The sequence below is a fragment of the Macaca mulatta genome, chromosome 5, assembly GCF_049350105.2.
Source record: "Macaca mulatta isolate MMU2019108-1 chromosome 5, T2T-MMU8v2.0, whole genome shotgun sequence".
Classification (NCBI taxonomy): Eukaryota; Metazoa; Chordata; class Mammalia; order Primates; family Cercopithecidae; genus Macaca; species Macaca mulatta.
Window position 1 is genome coordinate 7601837 of NC_133410.1, and position 18487 is coordinate 7620323.

At 44.1% G+C, this 18487-nt stretch overlaps 1 protein-coding gene across 2 annotated transcripts in view; it reads right to left on the reverse strand.

Moving 5' to 3' along the window:
• Positions 1–18487, reverse strand: part of STK32B (serine/threonine kinase 32B) — a 401787-nt gene that overhangs the window by 67387 nt on the left and 315913 nt on the right. Inside the window, exon 6 of one of the 2 annotated variants that reach the window (XM_001094166.5) lies at positions 3015–3104. The exons of the other annotated variant lie outside the window; for it this stretch is intronic. Coding sequence (XP_001094166.1) covers positions 3015–3104 — 90 coding nt within the window. The remainder of the gene's footprint in view (positions 1–3014; positions 3105–18487) is intronic. 2 annotated transcript variants of the gene reach the window in all.

Sequence of the window (18487 nt, forward strand, 5' to 3'; positions counted from 1 at the left end):
TTATTTATACCATTGAGGGTATTTGTAGCCAAACTTTATTTATTCAATTTATTTGTAGCCAAACTTTATTTATTCAATTTATTTAATAAATGAAAGATTAATGACATGAGTAGTAGATTCTAGAGAGATGATGGTATAGATTTTGAATCTCCCCAAATCTGCATATAAAACAGAGCAAACAGATTGCTAAACCAAAAACCCATGCATGCATTTGCTACAAAAATAAGTTGTCTCCACAACCCTCAAAATACAGGTGGGTAGGAGCAAAACACCCACAGTGACAAGAAGTGCATGGTAGTGATTTCTACACAGAAACCAAGAGAAGCAGCAAAGCAGCATTCTATGGACCAGAAAACAAAGAACTCCAAGGTATTCAGCAGGTATTCACTGGGAAACACAGCTGACCACTCTGAGCACAGCAGCTGAAGCTGGTAGGAGTTTGCCCAGTCTAGTATCAGGGGCATTGAAAGGGCTCTCGATAAATTCTGAAGGAGGTAGAAGAATCGGGACATCAAAAGTCTATAATCCACCCAGTCACAAATCCTTCCAGGAAAAAGCCCCAAGGAAAAACTGTATGACATGGAACCAAAATGCATCAGGACAAGGACCCTACAGACAAAGGAAAGAGGAACTCCAGATAAAAATGGGAGAGGAGAACAAAGCCAGGAAACCTGGATAGCAAGCTGCCTTAGATGTTGACACTTCACAAAACAACACAAGAGACAGGTCTGTTAAGTAAGGAATGCGATCCTGAACCACACCATCTTCTAAAAGTTTAGAAGAACAAAGTTCACATAAAATGAGCAATTTCTACCCCTCTCTCTTGCTGGAGGCCCCTCAGCTGGCTCTATTTTGATCTCAAGTCCAAAGGTGGAATTTATCCTTCCAGGGAAATAGTCATATCTTTTTAAATCTGTAAGGAAGATAATAAGAAGGATATAGTGGATCCCCAAAACCCTAGTGTTCATGAAGATAGATTGGAATTTAGGTTTTGCCAAGGGCTCAGGGAGGTCTCTTCTTCCGCAGGCCATGTGGAATTCAAACCCTCCACCACGTCCAAACTAAGCCTCCTCCTCCACTCCAATACCCATGTGCAACTCTTAACTCCTCCAGGCGGTTTTAGGTGCTGTTTATGAGGTTGGGGAGGAAAGATTTTGGTTGTTTAATTCAATATACGGTGCCCTATAAGGCACAATCTGGCCAGAGGTAAGTGAGGCCAAACAGGGCATTTTCACTGCTGAATGACAGACAGCAGCACAGAGTTCAGCCGAGATGGTGGACTCCTCATCCCAGTGGTTAGTTTTCTGCAGCAAAAGTTGCACCTCTGGTTTGGTATCACCTATTAATGCTTCATCCATTTTTCAGATTCTATGCTTCCTAAGGCCTCCTTCTTCCATTTGAAAAAGGAAAATAAAAGGAAAACATTAAAAGCAGTAACCTTTGGAAGAAAGATATGGAGAAATTTGGGCTGTAAATGTGTGTGTACCTTTGTGCAGCACTGATTACATTTTCTAGCCTTAAACATGTATTTCTTTTATTATTTGTAATGGTAAATGTGGATTATCTAGGCATAAAACCCATGCATATGATATATTAGTAATCATCAACAATTACTGAAACAAAAGAGCAACAGAAAAGTATCAAAGTCAAATTCCATACCAAGTTGTTACAAGTAAAAGGAGAATGAAGAGCAGAATAACACCACTGCAATACAAACACACAGAAAGATGTGCTGATAAAACAGAACGAACCTATAGACTACGTTTCAAAGGAGTTAAAAGACACAGTGATGGGTTGTTTCATTCACGGTTCCCCCATGCATCAGCCTTCTGATACCCATGCTCCATGCAGTTCCCTTCCACGTGGTTGGCTATGTGACTTGCCTTGACCAACCGAACATCAGGAAATGTGAAGCAGGCAGAGTCCTGATAAGCATGGGGGAACTGGCTCTACCATCTTGAAACTGCATGTGAGGAAGTTCACTCTAGCCACTTCGATGATGAAAGACCACATAGAGAAAGAGTGATATGTTCATCTCAGCTGTCCTAGCTGAACCCAGCTCCCAGCTGACCTACCAGCTGAATGCATTTTCATCAGTGAACCAGCTAAACCCGAAGACAAAACACTTGGTCAACCAAAAGAATTGCGAGAAATAATATTGTGATTGTCCTAAACCACTATGTTTTGCCACAGTTTGTTACACAGCAATTGATAACAATATAGATATTCAGAATTAACACATAATAAAAGCATTAACAAAATTATATCAGACATGAAAAACAACATAAATTAGAATAAAAAACTCAGAAATCAGGTAAGAGAACTTAGGGAGAAAGAAATCAAGGGCAAATGATTTCAGAAATGAAGACTTCACTAGAAAATGCACGAAACAAATAAACACAATAGATAATGCCTTGGGAGAAAGAGAAATATAACAATGAGAACATTTTTAAAGAAATGAAGGAAGAGGTAGTAAAGATTTGAGAGACAGTGAGAAATGTTGAAGATTGGCAAAGAAGATCCAGCATTCAGATAAGAGGCATCCATAACCAAGAAAATAAAAGCAAGAGAACAGAATGCATACTAAAAATGATAATTCCATAAAAATTCCTTAAAAAAACGATTTAAAACTGCATATTGAAAGAACACTGTGTGTCTAAGAATATAGACCCAGAATGGCCATCACCAAGTTAAATTCTGGAAAATACTGAACGTAAATGGAAAAGAAAGTACTTGTTTTGTTTGCCACCCTCTCAAGCCTGAGCCATGGCTCTCTGGCTGAGCAGGAGTTCTCTAGAAAAACCAAGAGGGGAGTGGTTGTCTAGCAGAGGAGACAGCTTGGAAAAGGTCCAGAGCTTCGAGAGAGCATTGTATCTACTGGGAACTGTGGGGCCTCATGGGAGCATGGGAGGAGGGTGTGTGGCAGCGGGCAGTGGCAGACGAAACAAGAGAAGGATGCTGAGTCTTAGGCATTGAGCCTGATCACATGAAAAGAAGGGGCCTGGAACACTCACCCATGTAGGGCTTGGTGCCAGCCATGGAGGAAGCCCTTTCTGCTCCTTTCACTACCGTCGCTATGTTGAAGTCTGTAATGTGAACATGTCCTGCAAATACAGAAACAGAAACTCCAGTTAGCATGGGCTGCAGGCAGCTGGGTTATTTAAAGCTGTGGTTTGCAAGGTGGGATACTGGGAATAAAACGTTAGAACTTCTATTTATAATACTATCTTACATGATACTTTACAAATGTTTATTTTGTGTGCATGTTTCAGAATGTAAATTCATTTGGTAACATGCATATTATTTTTACCTAAATATATTGAGGGGCAGGATACATTTTTTTATGGATTAAAAGTTTGGAGACACTGATGTGGCGAATTAAAGCTCCTGGAAAGAAATGAGACAGGTCACTCCAGACGCCTTCTCTCAGGAAAACTGTAGGTGGGCCGTGGCTGGGGCAGGGGTGGGTGAAGGATTCTCCCACCCAGAGGACACTGCTTGTTGTGCTGTTTGTCCGCTATGGTTACTGGAGACTTTAGTACTGTAGCTGATGAATTTAGTAGGGAGAAGGGTGGGGAGTTGAGACCACCTTTCCTCCAGGCTGAAGTGATGGCAGCAGATGGGCATGGATAGGCTGGGTGTACCTACAAAGTAGGTGTTCAAGAAACATGACAAGGAAGGTAGAGGGAAAGAGAAGGAGAGAAGGAAACTCAGTGATGTGCAGGTAAAGGAGGGAAACAGAAGAGAAGGAAGGAAGGGGACAGGGAGGAAGGAAACACCCAAATGGTCAGTACTTGTTTTGTGGGAAATTTTGGTCAGTACTTGCTTTTTGGGGAATTTGGTACACATACGACTCCAGCTCAGAGAGCCTTGGATAATAATTATAACTTCAATTACATTTCTATTTGTCTGTCATCATATCATGTGAAAATGGCTGGCTGGATTTTCACCAAACCTGACACTGGTATTTGGGATGTGGGACTGAAATGCATAGATGGGTGGCACATGCAAAATTGACTCTGAGGGACTTGGAAGGCATCACCAAGAGATGGGAAAACACATTTTGGAGCAGGTGCGTTGAGGCATGCTGAGAAGCCCATGGGACTACACACGGGAGAGGTATGCCCGATGTGATCAGCTACAGTGGACAAAAAAAGCACCAGCAGTGTAACATACAACCCTCTAATCTTAGACTGAACTGCCAGCACTGACGTGTGAGCAAGCTGCTCAGCCAGCTATCTGTCCAGTGAACCTAGGTGAGATGCAGCAGCAAGGTGCATCAGTGAGGATTCAGTGAGGATCCATAATCCTCTCAGGTACTTGTGAATGAAGCTTAAGGCATCCAGCCAGGTCTTTGCTGGGAGGCACAGTATTCCTACATAGGTAACATTTCTAGAACATACCCTGGCTGCTTTAGACTCTGGGGCTTCCTCAGGCCCCTCCCTGTGGCTGCAATGGGTATGTCTCCATTCAACCATCCATGGTCCTGTCTGAAAAATGGCAGTGTGTAGTAGTAGTTGGGTGCACACACTCTGAGCCAGACTGCCTTGGTTTGGGCCTCAGCTTTGTTGGGAGTAGCTGTATAACCTCGGGCAAATAACTTAATCTCCCTGGGCTTGAATTTCCTCACCTATAAAATGGGGATGATGATAATAAAATACCTATCTCAGAAGGCTGTCGCAGAAATCAGGGAGTTTATATGCATGAAACGGTTAGAGTGAGGCTGACATGCAGGAAGTAGGGAAGCTTCTCATAAGTGTTTGCTCTTAGCATTATTATCCTGCCAAGGAGTGACTCAAAACCCATCTTCTCCAGTGAGGACCAGTCTATCCCCTGCACCCTCCTATTCCCTTATTTCTAATACCAACAAGAAAGAAAACTCATTACTGTTTTGCCCTTTGAGGCATGTGAAGGTGAGTGTATGCTGTGGTCACTGCTGTGCCCTACACCCACATAGTTCCACACACGGTGGCACACGTCAGCATTGCAAGAGGATTATGAAGCCTTCAAATATGGCTTTTGTTTGGTTTTCTTGCACCTTCCCCCTCTTTCAAAAGTTTGGTATTTTCATTATGAAAGTGATGCCAGCTCATTAAAATAAGTGAAAGAATACAGACATGTTTTTGGGTTACCCCTTTAAGCCCCTCAATATCTCTCCCACCCCCATGTAATCAATCACACAATTCATCTGGCTCCTCCATGATTTCTCTTGGCTTATGCAAATGCATATCCATATATATGGGGGCTTTGGTTTGTTCTTGCAATAATGAGATCATACTTCATGGGTCACTCTAAAAGTTACTTTTGAATTTAGCCATGTATCATGGAGTGTGCCTAAGAATGTATACCCACAATGCCCCCCAATGTCCCCCAAGCTAGTATACATAGGTCTACCTATGACATCCACAATCCTTTATCCTCCATTCTAAGTCCAGTTTTTTCCACAATTATTTTGGTGATAAGATTTGACCTGAAACATTCTTTTTCAGTTTCATTTATTCCATTTTGGATGAATGGAATAAATTATTCCAATAAATTTATCCATATAAATTTATTTGTTGGATAAATATCCAATAAAATCAAATATTAACGTATTTGATTACAAGGTGTTCCCACAAACCTGTATGGAGTATTACATAGTATAAAAATATATTATTTAAGATATTATTACATATTATGTTAAGCATGTTATTTTATATTATTATCATATATATTATCTAAGTGAATTTTTACTTCTGAAAAAAATTCTGAATTATGAAAACATATCAGCCCCAAGGGTTTCAGATAAGAAGCCATGGACCTATAGTTACACAGTATTCCATAGTATGTTTGTATCATACAATGTATCATTTATCCAGCAATTCCCTACTATGGGTATTCATGTTGTTTCCAACTTTGCTTGCTTAATTGTTTGTCTTGTTACTATAGAATATGTGACAAGAATTCCTGAATACATCTTTATACATTAGTACTTTTATTTCGACTGAATAAATCCCAGAAGTGGGATTGCTGAGTTCAGGGGTATGCATATTATGTTCTAAAAAGCCATAATTGATGGCACTATAAACAGAATAAGGGGATGTGTATTTCTCTGCACTTTGCCAGCACTCATTGTTATCAGTGATTTCATGTTTTGCAAATTATATGGTGAGAAATGTTATCTCGCCGCAGAGGAGGCTGTCCGTTTCCCATGTGATCAGCCTCTCGGAACCTTGGTCAGTTTTCACTGGGAGCTCCTTGTCTTCAAGATACATTTGCCCTTTTCTCTGCTATGTGTGTTGCAAATATTTTCTCCTAGCCTATTGTTTGTGTTTTGACTTTGTTTATAGTGCCTTTTGCTATAAGGAAGTTTTAAAAATGCAAATAATATGTTAAGTGTTATTTCTCTTGTAATTTTCCAATTTTCAGGAGCTACCCAGAATGATATCCTTTGTCTTTGGACAGTGTCATGCGTGGATATGATTCCCTAGAACTGCAGAAGCTATTTGTGACCACAAGGAAAAACAGTATAAAGATGTAGGCTGTCCATGGAGAAGGTAAAGCTTCAAGTATAGCAGAGAAATGGTGCCAGAGCCTGATCAAACCCTGCCTGAAGCCTCATTCCACTGAACTTCAGCTAAAAAATACCCTTTACTATTTAGGACTGTTTAAGTTGGGCTCTTTGTTCCTTTCCACTGGTGGTATCCCAACTGATGCAGACACTTAATGGCTATGTGACTTAGACAGGTTATTTAAGCTCTGAAAGCCTCAGATTCCTCATCTGTAAGAAGAGGCTAATATTAATAGGGGCCTTGTGGGGTAGTTATAGGGCTAAACAGGATGGTTAGGGACTGAGAACATGACATTTGAGCAAAGATCTGAAGAAGAGGAAAGCAAGCTGTCAACACAGTTTCAAAACTCTGGAGGAAGAGGGCAGCTGGTGGAGGGGACTGTCAGCACACAAGGGCCAGCAAAGATGCCAGGGAGAAAAAGGGAGGCAGTGGGAAAGGAGCTCAGGAAGGGAAGGGAAAAATGTGTCAGGCCTTCTGGGCTGAGAGAGGATGGTGGCTTTTACTCCATGTGAGAGGGTTTCAATATGATCGGACTCAATTTTGAATACTCTTTCAGCTGCTGTGAATGGATTACAGGGGCAAGAACCAAAGCAGGGAAACTCATAAAGAGGGGGAAAAATGCAACCCCTGGTTCCTTTAAGCCACTGTTATTTAGGGTTAATAACTGGTGTGGGATCGATGTCAAGTCTCATCTTAATCCTTCAAGGGGTCCTGAGGGGAGGGTATTACTATCCTTGTCTTTACAGAAGAATAACCTGAGGTTCCAGTCACTAGTGTCAGGACCAAGGTCTCAAGGCTGATATGTGCTGAAGCCAGAGTGGGGCTTTTCCCCCTGTCCCACTCTCCTCCTACAGAGCTGGGTCCTCACCTTGTTACCTCCTGGCCTTCAGGGATGCTCTGGAAGAGACGTGCTGTTTTCACCCAGGAATTCAGGCACAGTGGGCAACATCCTGCATGACAGACAGCAGGATTCCACTTCTGCTCTCCCCTGGCTGTGCTAATTGACAAGCTGTGACTTCCCAGTGGGCCTCATCTAATGGGCGACTGAAGATGTAGGAAAGTGAAAATCAGTGCCCAACAAGATTTCCTATGAGTTCCTTCTCAGGAGAATGAAAGTTTACTATAAAATGTGAAAATATGAACTGGTTTACTTTCCATAAACTGAAAACATCCAAAAATCAAAGAGAAGGAGACCAGGACATTGTGTATGACCCATTAATACAAGTGCTAATAGAGTATCAATAATCAATAATCATGCTCCCAGGCCTGTTTACGTACCCTGTACTCCAGACATGCATCTCTCCTTTCTTTGAACACATGGAAATGCATCTCATCTCCAAGCCTTTGACACCCCTTGGAATGTTCTTCCCTCTTGACTTCCTAGTAGATTTCCACTAATTCTTCAAAACTGACCCCAGAATTTACACTATTGATAGACTAGTGATAGAATTTACACTATTGATTTTCTACTCTAGTTTTTGTGCTCATACCAGGAAATGCACTACCACAGAGAGTGGTATCTCTAAGTCTTAGTCAGTTTGGGTTGCTACAACAAAATGCCCTTAACTGGGTGAGTTAAACAACAGACATTTGTTTCTCACAGTTCTGAAGGCCAGTAGTCTGAGATCAGGGTGCCAGCATGGTTGGGTTCTTGGTGAGGACTCCTGCTACGGTTTAAATGTATTTGTCAAAATTCATATGTTGAAACTTAATCACCGATGTGATAAGTTACAGTCATGCCTCAGTATTCACATGGGGAACTGATTCCAGGACACCTCAGGAATACCTTAATCTGTGGACATCAAGCCTCTTAAATAAAATGTCTTAGTACTTCATTTAACCTGCATACAACCTCCCACATACTTTAAATCATCTCTGGATTAATGATAATGCCTAATACAATGGAAAGACTATGCAAGTAGCTATTTTTAGTTACATATATTGTTTGTATTTGTATTATTTTTTATTGTTGTATTGTTATTTTTTGTCTGCTACAAAATTATTTTTGACCATTTTTTATCCACGGTTGGTTGAATTGAACCCATGGATACAGAGGGCCAACTACATTAAGAGATGCGGCCCTGGCCAGGCGGTGGCTCACGCCTGTAATCCCAGCACTTTGGGAGGCCGAGGCAGGTGGATCACAAGGTCAGGAGATGGAGACCATCCTGGTGAACACGGTGAAACCCCATCTCTACTAAAAATACAAAAAATTAGCCAGGCATAGTGGCAGGTGCCTGCAGTCCCAGCTACTTGGGAGGCTGAGGCAGGAGAATGGCTGGCATGAACCTAGGAGGCGGAGCTTGCAGTGAGCCGAGATCGCACCACTGCACTTCAGCCTGGGCGATAAGAGTGAGACTCCATCTCAAAAAAAAAAAAAAAAAAAAAAAAAAAAAAAAAAGAGATGGGGCTCTTAGGAGGTGATTGGATTATTCACCTCATGAAACAGGCCTCACATTGCATTCACTGTTTTGATCTTCCATCTTCTGCCACGTGAGGACACAACTACAAGATATCAACTCGGAAGCTGAGAGCAGCCCTCACCAGACACTGAATCTGCCCATGATCTTGAACTTCCCAGCCTCCAGAACTGTGAGAAATAAATTTCTATTATTTGTAAACTACCCAGAAATGAAAGAGACCTTGGGGCAGTTGAATCCTATCACCTTTCTTCATTCCTTATTGTTTGTAGGGATATCGTAATAGTCACAGGAGTATAGACAACATTCCATTTTAACTCTTGACTTTTAAGACTGCAGCAACCTGATGGAATAACTCCACGTGGTGTTTATCAAAGGAATTTGAGCCTGGCTGTAGCCTAGTATGGCTGTCTTACTGGGACCTCCAAGGCCACAGCCTGGGAGAATAGAACAACTGCTTGTAGGGGCAGGCCTTGCTCCTTTTGTGAACACTTTTATGGGTGCCATGCTTCCCTAGAAATTCCTGGGAGTGGGTGCAAATATAGCTCCCTCTAGAGGAAGGAAGACCAAGAGTTAGGATGAAAGGGAATCTACAAGCAGTCGTCTCCTTTCAAGTATTCTCTGGCTTGTTTCACTTTCATCATTCTTGAATTTGGAGTAAGTCTCAGGTGAACATCTGTCCCCATCTCAGCTGGTTTACAGGACCCAAATTATGCCTAAGCCAGAAGTCAAAGTGGGGTTGCTTCAAAGAAGCAGCGGAAGCCCAAAAGAGATGAGAATCAGGGCTGTGGGCCCTGCAGCTCCCTCCCCTGGTAGGCTCCGGCCATTTCCAGCAACCCTGGCTCTCTGCTAATAATAATCGCACTTTGGAGCTGTGGGCACTGATTGTAACACTGGCTGCCGCTGCTGGACACAGGATCAAACATTCTGGGCACCACATAGAACTATTCTTTTCTTCCCATTTATCTTCATGGAGATCACAGCAAACTTATCACAGGACAATGGCAAAAGGGAAAAAGAAACCCAATCAAATTCCATGGTACTAGCTTATCCAAGCTTCTTTTGGCTTATGACGGTAGGAAGACTATGTTTTCGGCACGTGTCTTTGCCTGATAAAGAATAAAATGAGCCTTTGATTTTTTTTTTCTGTTCCATTTAATTTGGCTTCCTTCTGTACCTTGGTCGTGGGGTGGGAATGCAGGGCCTTAAAAAAATCATCTGTCTGCTCCAGGCTGCTCCCATGCACAGGTGAAGAATGGAAAACAACCAGTGACAAGAAATGCAACATTTCTGGGCTTTACTGAACTCCTTCGCTGAGATTTGGGAGGGACACTTCCATCCCCAGCTAATTCCGGTGCCCCCATGCCCTTTGATTCCATAAAACCTGCCAGGCATGTGCCCCCAGTTTGAGCTGATGCTGCATGGGAAGCACCCAGTCCAAGGCTTTTGAGAGAGCTCAGAAATTTTTAGTTTTATTCCACCATTTCTCTAGGTCCATGGTTCTTAATGTCAAGCCAGTAGCTTTTGACGTTCATTAGGGCTGCAGAGCCAAGGCTCCCTAATACACTTCCTTTCTATCTCACTGTAGTGAGCGTGTGATTTTATGAATCATATTAATCACAATTAGTAACATTTTGGAGAAGTTTTTGCAACACTTTCCCTATTATGATGTGCTCCTTGCAATGACTCCAGGAGGTGCCATGCTGGACACTAGATTCTCACACTTAGCATCCTCTCCCACTCCTTTCTTTGCTACCTCCTGTATCACAAGAGCCAGAAGGGGGAAATGCATTTTCTAACTCTCTTGCAGCAAGGGTTCTGGCCGAGATTTCGATTCTGCTGATGAGATGCACTCAGGTGAGAATTTGTGAAAGCCAAACAGAGGCCAACTTTTTGGGGCAGAGCAATCTCAATAGATGAAGGAGTTTGCTGGGGTAGGGCCTGTCTGAACATTGTCTAGTCATGCCATCCACGGTGTAAACAGTTGAGAAAGTGACCCTCTCATCCAAGCTCCTGGAGCCAGAATTCAAGCCCCAGGTAGGTTTCACTCTAAGCCCTCTTGTCTTCCTACTTCTTTAAGCCATTGTCTTTTGGGGGCAATGAAGCTCCGACAGGCAAAATGAACTGAGAATAGGCAGCTGCCCAGGGATGGCGCTGCCTCCACCCTGGGTCATGGGGTGGCAAGACCACTGCTTCCCCTACTCTGCTCCTAACTCATTCCATGATATGGGGCTCTTTTCCAGACAGGTGTGCCTCATGGAGCCAGGGGCTAGGTCACATGTTTCTCCAGATCAGTATCAAATACTGTCCTGGGAACAGTGGGTAATTAAGATTATTCTTACCAGGCCAAGCTGGAATTGGACCCAGTGGTAGCAGGAATATAGGAGGGAAGGACTGTCCTTCACTTTCAATTTCCATGGGAAGGATGCATTAGTTTGTTCTCGCATTGCTATAAAGGGATATCTGAGACTAGGTAATTTATAAACAAAAGAGGTATCATTGGTGGCTCATGGTTCTACAGGCTGTGCAGCAAGCATAGTGGCAACTCCTTGGCTTCTGGAGAGGCCTCAGAAAATGTACAATCATGATGGAAGGCAAAGGGGAGGCAGAAAAGTCACATGGATGAAGGAGGGGGAGGAGGGAGAGTGGGAAGGTGCTACACACTTTTAAACAACCAGAACTCACAAGAACTCACTCATTCATGAGAACACCCCCAGGATCTCATCACCTCCCACCAGGTCCCACCTCCAACACTGGAGATTACAATTTGACATGAGATTTGGGTGAGGACACAGATCCAAACCATATCAGAATGATTTGTCCTAAGTACCTTATTAGCTTCTTTCCACTCCTTCATTCCCCATCTTAGTCCATTTGGGCTGCTGTAACAGAATGTCATAGACTGATTAACAACAGACATGTGTTTCTCACAGTTCTGGAGGCTAGTCCAAGATGAAGGCCCTGACAGATTTGGTGTCTGTGAAGGGCCTGCTTCCTGGTTCAGAGGTAGCAACTTCTTGCTGTGTTTTCACATGGTGGAAGGGGTGAGGGAACTTTCTGGGGTCCTTTTAATAAGGGCACTAATCCCATTCATGAAGGTTCCACCCTCACGACCTAATCACCTCTCAAAGGCCTCTGATATGGTTTAGGTCTGTGTCTTCACCCAGATCTCATGTAATCACCAGTGTTGGAAGAGGGACCTGGTGGGAAGTGATTGGATCATAGGGTTGGATTTTCCCCTTGCTGTTTTTGTACTAGTGAGTGAGTTCTCACAAGATCTGACTGTTTATAAAAGTATGTGGTACTTCCCCCACCCCCCAAACTCCTGCCAGTCATATGAAGTCTTGCTTCCACCATGACTATAAGTTCCCTGAGGCCTCCCCAGCCATGACTCCTGTACAGCCTATGGAACTGTGAGTCAATTAAACCTCTTCTTCATAAATTACTCAGTCTCAGGTAGTTCTTTATAGCAGTGTGACAACAAACTAATATAGAAAATTGGTACCAGGAGTGAGGCATTGCTATAAAGACTCCTGAAAATGTGTAAGTGACTTTGGAACTGGGTAACTGGCAGAGGCTGGAAGAGTGTGGAGGTCTCAGATGAAGACATGAAGATGAGGGAAAGTTTGAAACCTACCAAAGACTTGTTAAATTGTGACCAAAATGCACAGTGATATGAACAATGAAGTCCAGGCTGAGGTGGTGTCAGATGGAGATGAGGAACCTATTGGGAAGTGGAGCAAAGGTCACTTTGCTTATGCATTAGCAAAGAGGTTGGAGGCCCTAGAGATATGTGGAATTTTGAACTTGAGAGTGATGATTTAAGGCATCTGGTAGAAGAGAGTGATGATTTAGGGCATCTGGTAGAAGAAACTTCTAAGCAGCAAGATGTTGAAGATGTGGTCTGGCTGCCTCTAACAGCCTATGCTTATATTCATGAGTAAAAAAATTGACCTGGAAGTGGAACTTGTATTTAAAAGGGAGGCAGAATGTAAAAGTTTGGAAAATGCAGCCTGGCCACGTGGTAGAAATGAAAAATCCATTTTCTTGGGAGGAATTCAAGCTGGCTGCAGAAATTTGCATAAGTAAAAAGGAGTCGAATGTTAATAGCCAAGACAATGGGGAAAATGCCTCAAAGGCATTCCAGAGACCTTTGCAGCAGCCCCTCCCATCAGAGGCCTGGAGGCCTAAAAGGAAAAACTAGTTTTGCTGCCAGGTCCAGGGCCCTGCTGCCCTGCCTAACTTTGAGACACTGCTCCCTGCATCCCAGCCACTCCAGCTCCAGCCATGGCTAAAAGGCCCCAGATACATCTCAGGCTGCTGCTCCAGAGGGTGCAAGCCATAAGCCTTGGCAGTTTCCATGTGGTGTTAAACCTGTGGGTGTGCTTAGGGTAAGAGTTGAGGCTTGAGAGCCTCAACCTAGATTTAAGAGGATGTATGGAAATGTCTGGATGTCCAGGTAGAAGTCTGCTGCAGGGGTGGAGCCCTCATCAAGAACTTCCACTAGGGAAGTGTGAAGGAGAAAAGTGGGGTTGGAGCCCCCATACGGAGTCCCCACTGAGGCACTGCCTAATGGAGCTGTGAGAAGAGGGCCATCATTCTCCAGACCCCAGAATGATATATCCTCCATAGCTTGCACTGTGTACCTAGAAAAGCCACAGGCACTCAATGCCAACCTGTGAAAGCAGCTGAGGGGGCTGTACCCTGCAGAGCAACAGAACCAGAGATGCCCAAGGCCTTGGGAACCCACCCCTTGCATCAATGTGACCTGGATGTGAGACATGGAGTCAAAGGAGATTATTTTTGAGCTTTAAGCTTTAATGACTTTCCTGCTGGGTTTTGGACTTGCACGAAGCCCCTTTGTTTTAGCTGATTTCTCCCTTTTGGAACAGTTGTATTTACCCAATGCCTGTAATGCCCATTGTATCTTGGAAGTAACTAACCGGTTTTTTATTTTACAGGCTCATAGGTGGAAGGGACTGGTCTTATCTCAGATGAGACTCTGGACTTTCGAGTTAATGCTGGAATGAGTTAAGACTTTGGGGGACTGTTGGGAAGGCATGATTGTATTTTGAAATGTGAGAAGAACATGATATTTGGGAGGGGCTGGAGGTGAAATAATATGGTTTGTCTGTGTTCCTGCCCAAATCTGATGTCTAATTGTAATCCTCAGTGTTGGAAGAGGGGCCTGGTGGGAGGCAATTGGATCATGACAGTGGATTTCCCCTTTGCTGTTCTTGTAATAATGAATTAGTTTTTACAAGATCTGGTTGTTTATAAAAGTGTGTAGCACTTCCCCCAACTCCTGCCAGCCATGTGAAGATGTGCTTGCTTCCCCTTCACCTCCTGCCACGATTATAAGTTTCCTGAGGTCTTCCTAGACATGCTTCCTGAACAGCCTGTGGAATTGTGAGTCAATTAAACCTCTTTTCTTCATAAATTACCCAGTCTCAGGTAGTTCTTCATAGCAGTGTGAGAATGGACTAACACAGCTCCACCTCCTAACACCATCACCTTGGGGATTAGGGTTTCAACCTTTGAATTTTGGGGGGACACAAACATTCAGGCCATAGCACTCCCCCACCAAGGGAGGTGCAGTGATTATGTGAAGGGTGAATTTAGGGTGAGCAAACTGGCCCTACTTAGCTTGGCTCTCCCTAGGTTCCTCTTACCAGGAATGGGACCTCTCTCCTGGTCCTCCAAGCTCTTGGTCTGACTTGGGCAGTCCCTCACTCCATACTGGGTGGGTGGGGGGACTTGGTGGTGAATCTGTCTCTGTCTGGGTCCCTTATTAGGGAAGCCCTTACTAGCCTTTCTCAGGGATGTGGGTGATATCTTGGTCTCTGTCTGTTACTTTCTTGTTTTATTTCTTATTGTTAAAATCCCATACAGAGAAGACAGGGGTGTTATGAATTGAATTGTGTCCCTTTTCCCCCCAAAATTCACACACCGAAGTCCAAATTCCAAGTACCACAGAATGTGGCCTTATCTGGAAATAGTGTCATCACAGATGTCATTCATTACGATGAAGTCATATTGAAATGGGGTGGGCCCCAAATCCAGTATGACTGGTGTCCTTATCAAAAGGAGAAATTTGGATGCTGACATGCACACAAGGAGAATGCCATGTGAAGAGCAGAGTTATGCTACCACAAGTCAAGAAGCTGCCAGAACTAGAAGGCGGCCCTGGAGCGGAGCCTTCCCCACCCACTTCAGAGGAAGCAGGGTCATGCTGACACCATGATCCTGAACTTTCAGCCTCTAGAACTGTGAGACAATATTGTTTTTGCTGCTTAAGCCTGTCAGTTGTGGGGCTTTATTATGGTAGCCCTAGAAAATACAGAGGCTATTTGCTGGCATCCTCAGTGTCTCACATACCATGTCTTCAGGACTTTAACACCCTCCCTTGGCACAGTGCTGCAGCAGAAGCCCCGTTTCTGGCAGCTCACTGGAAAGAATCTTACTACAATCTTCCTCAGGAGACGCAGAACAGCTTTAAAGTGCATTACTATGTGCTTATTCTTACAGTCTTGGGACCCATATGGTTCCAAGACATCCACCATTGGCTCCTCAGGCTTAACAGAAACATCTCAGCCTTCCAAATTGTATGAGTGGCTTCCTTTCTCTTTCTTCTCAACTGCTACAATCCCCACGTCTGATGTTTCATAAACAGTACATGCCCAAGTTTTTAGTTTCCTGTAGTCTCTTCCTCCTGGCATGCTGGGGGTAGCACATACAATGTTTTGACAAGAGAAAAGGGGGTGTCGACATGGCTGGCCATGGCCATTTTGGGGAGCACTCATCACATTTATCAACAAATATGTTAGCAACAGATGGGGAGGCAATTCTTTGAAACGAGTTCAGTTAATGAGTGTTATAAAATACAGTACATTAACAGAAAATTTGAGGTGCAATAAGGTCACCAGATCAGGAGATGACTGATAGTTTGTTACAGTTCCCAAGAATGGGGGCAGGCCACATCATGGGCAGGGGAGACAGGGAAGCATCAGGGAAGCATCAGGGCCACTCAGGAGGATGGGGAGTGGGGAAATGTGGGCCAGAGCCTTTATTGTGGTTTCCATGGGAAGGAATGGGTGAGGCAAGGTTAGCAAGCTTAGGATTGACTAGTCTGAGTAATTTCAGTGGACTCTGGGTTCTAGGGGCTGTCTCTAGTTTTCCGGTACCTGGGGGAATTAGGGGAGGTGAGGAGGGGCCTGGAACATAAAATTCCTAGGACAGCAGATAAAGAAGGTGTTGGGGGTATGGCTCTGGATTGGTTGGTTGATATCTGAAAAGTATGCCTTAGGGCAAGTTGTTTACCAGCTCTAGGATTGGCCAGCCCTGGGCAGGGCAGTCAATCAGTTTAGCAAGGCTCCAGAAAATACAAGACATGGATCATTCAATAAAGAAAACAAATCCACTCTGACCACATGGCTGCTGCATTGCCAGCTGCTGAAGATCCAGATCAGGTTTCTGAACCCCACTGTGCCCGTCCCACAGTCACAAGAAATGAGTGTGTACCTCTGAAATGCCATCCCTCAAAGGCTCTACTGACCTCCAGTATGATTCAGGATCCAATGTACATGTCCCTTCCTCCAGGAAGCCCTCCTGCACTACTCTCCTGGCCTCAGTGACCTGCTGGCCACAGCCCCATGCTTGCTCTGTCCTGGCCTTGACCCCAATGGGTCATCATCAACTGTTTACATTTCCACTCCTCCCACAGCCTTGGCTGCAGATTAGATCCACCTGGGAACAGTAAAAAATCCCACTACTCAGCACCCTGTTCTGTATAGGAATCAAATGAGAGCTTCTGGAGGTGGGGCCTTGGGACCCAGGTGACATGCCACCAGGACAGAGAACAGCCACCCCAGACCATGAGGTCCTCGGCCACAGGGACTCTGCCTCCTGTGGTCACTGGGCACAATGCCCAGTTCACAACAAGCGAACCACTTCCCAAATACAGAAGAGGACGAGGACTACATTCTTCATTGTCATCATCAATGATCTTTGAACCAGAGCCCTCAGTGGCACTTAAGAGCAAAAAACAGCTTCTTTCCTTCTGTCTCTCACTCTTCTCTCCTTGCCCACCTTTGGGGAAGTCCAGCTCCTGTGTGGAAAGCACTAGCCCACCTGCCTGTGTATGTGGCTCCATCCATTCCATTTCCACTGGCCTCTTCCATCACCCTCGTGGTAGAAAACTGCATTAATGGCCTCAATTCTTCACCCCTCTCTGGATCACCCCATTGCCATGTGCCTTTGCAGTGTCCTCTCCCTCAGACTCTAGGTTTGGCCAAGTGACTTGCTTTGTCTCCTGCATTGGTGGCAAACACGACACAGGTGGAGGTTTGAGTGGTTGGGCTCTCCTGCTCTTGCTGCTGCTATGGCCATGAGCAGACCATGCAGATGAACTTGCAGGGGATGAGCTCAAGGAGCCGGGCTGAGTCACCCAGTGAGCCAGCCAAGGCCAGAGGGGATCGCCTGACAGCCAGTTGAGCCTCAGACATTGGAGTGGGTTTAGCCAACATCAACAGCACTGCCTACCCAACCTTGGTCTTAGGAGCAAGCCCAGCCAAGATCAGCCCAGCCCAGCCTAGAGTCTCTCAACCCCAGGATACTGTGAGCTAAATGGATGTTTTTTTGTTTATGCCATTTAAGCTATGTGGTTATTCATTACTCAGCTTTATTGTACCAACAGAAAATTAATTCAGTTGCTTCTCTCTTCCTCTATGTCTTTAAATTCCCCATTGTCTTGATCTCACGATCCTTAGCCTAAAATGAACTCAGCTCTTTTCCCTGCCTTGTTCTGAGGTGCTGTATCTTCTCTTTCACTCTACTTTACCTCAATGCATGGTCTCTCTCTGCTTTTGCAGCTGGCTCAAAAACTCAAATCTCTGAGCAGAATTAAAATGTCCATTCTAAGACATAAAACCCTGAAAGATCAGAAAGCAAGGAAGACACTAGGGGAGCAGAGAAGCTTGTGAGAGATGCTTGGATTTTGTGTAACTAGCAGATCTTGGACATCATTAATAAAATATTAATGCATTTGTTTAATTATGTTTATATTTCACTTGAAACACAACTGACCAACTTGTTCTCTGAGAAAGTATTTAATGCAACCAGTGATGGAACTCTTGAAATAGCAATACACAGTTATTGGTTTGTGAAAGGTTTTGTCATGCAGTTTACAAAAGGTACAAGTAGATGCCACCACAAATGGGGTGCCCTTAGGACTCATTTAGGAACACATACTGTACTGCTCGTCTTATGGCTAGGTCATGTGTCATAGTAAAGGCTTTGAAGGCATAAGATTAATTGTAAATGTTAAAATCCTACAAAATAAACTGCTGTTGTATTCCTCAAACAGCCATTTCCCTCTTGTTTCTGCAGTTCTGCCCCACCGTCTCTACCACCTGTCCATCCAGGAACCTTCCTCTGTTTGGCCTTGTCATGCCTTTAGGATTCCACTGTCATGGGGCTGCCTCTAAGACAACCCCTGCAGACACCTTTCCCTTTACC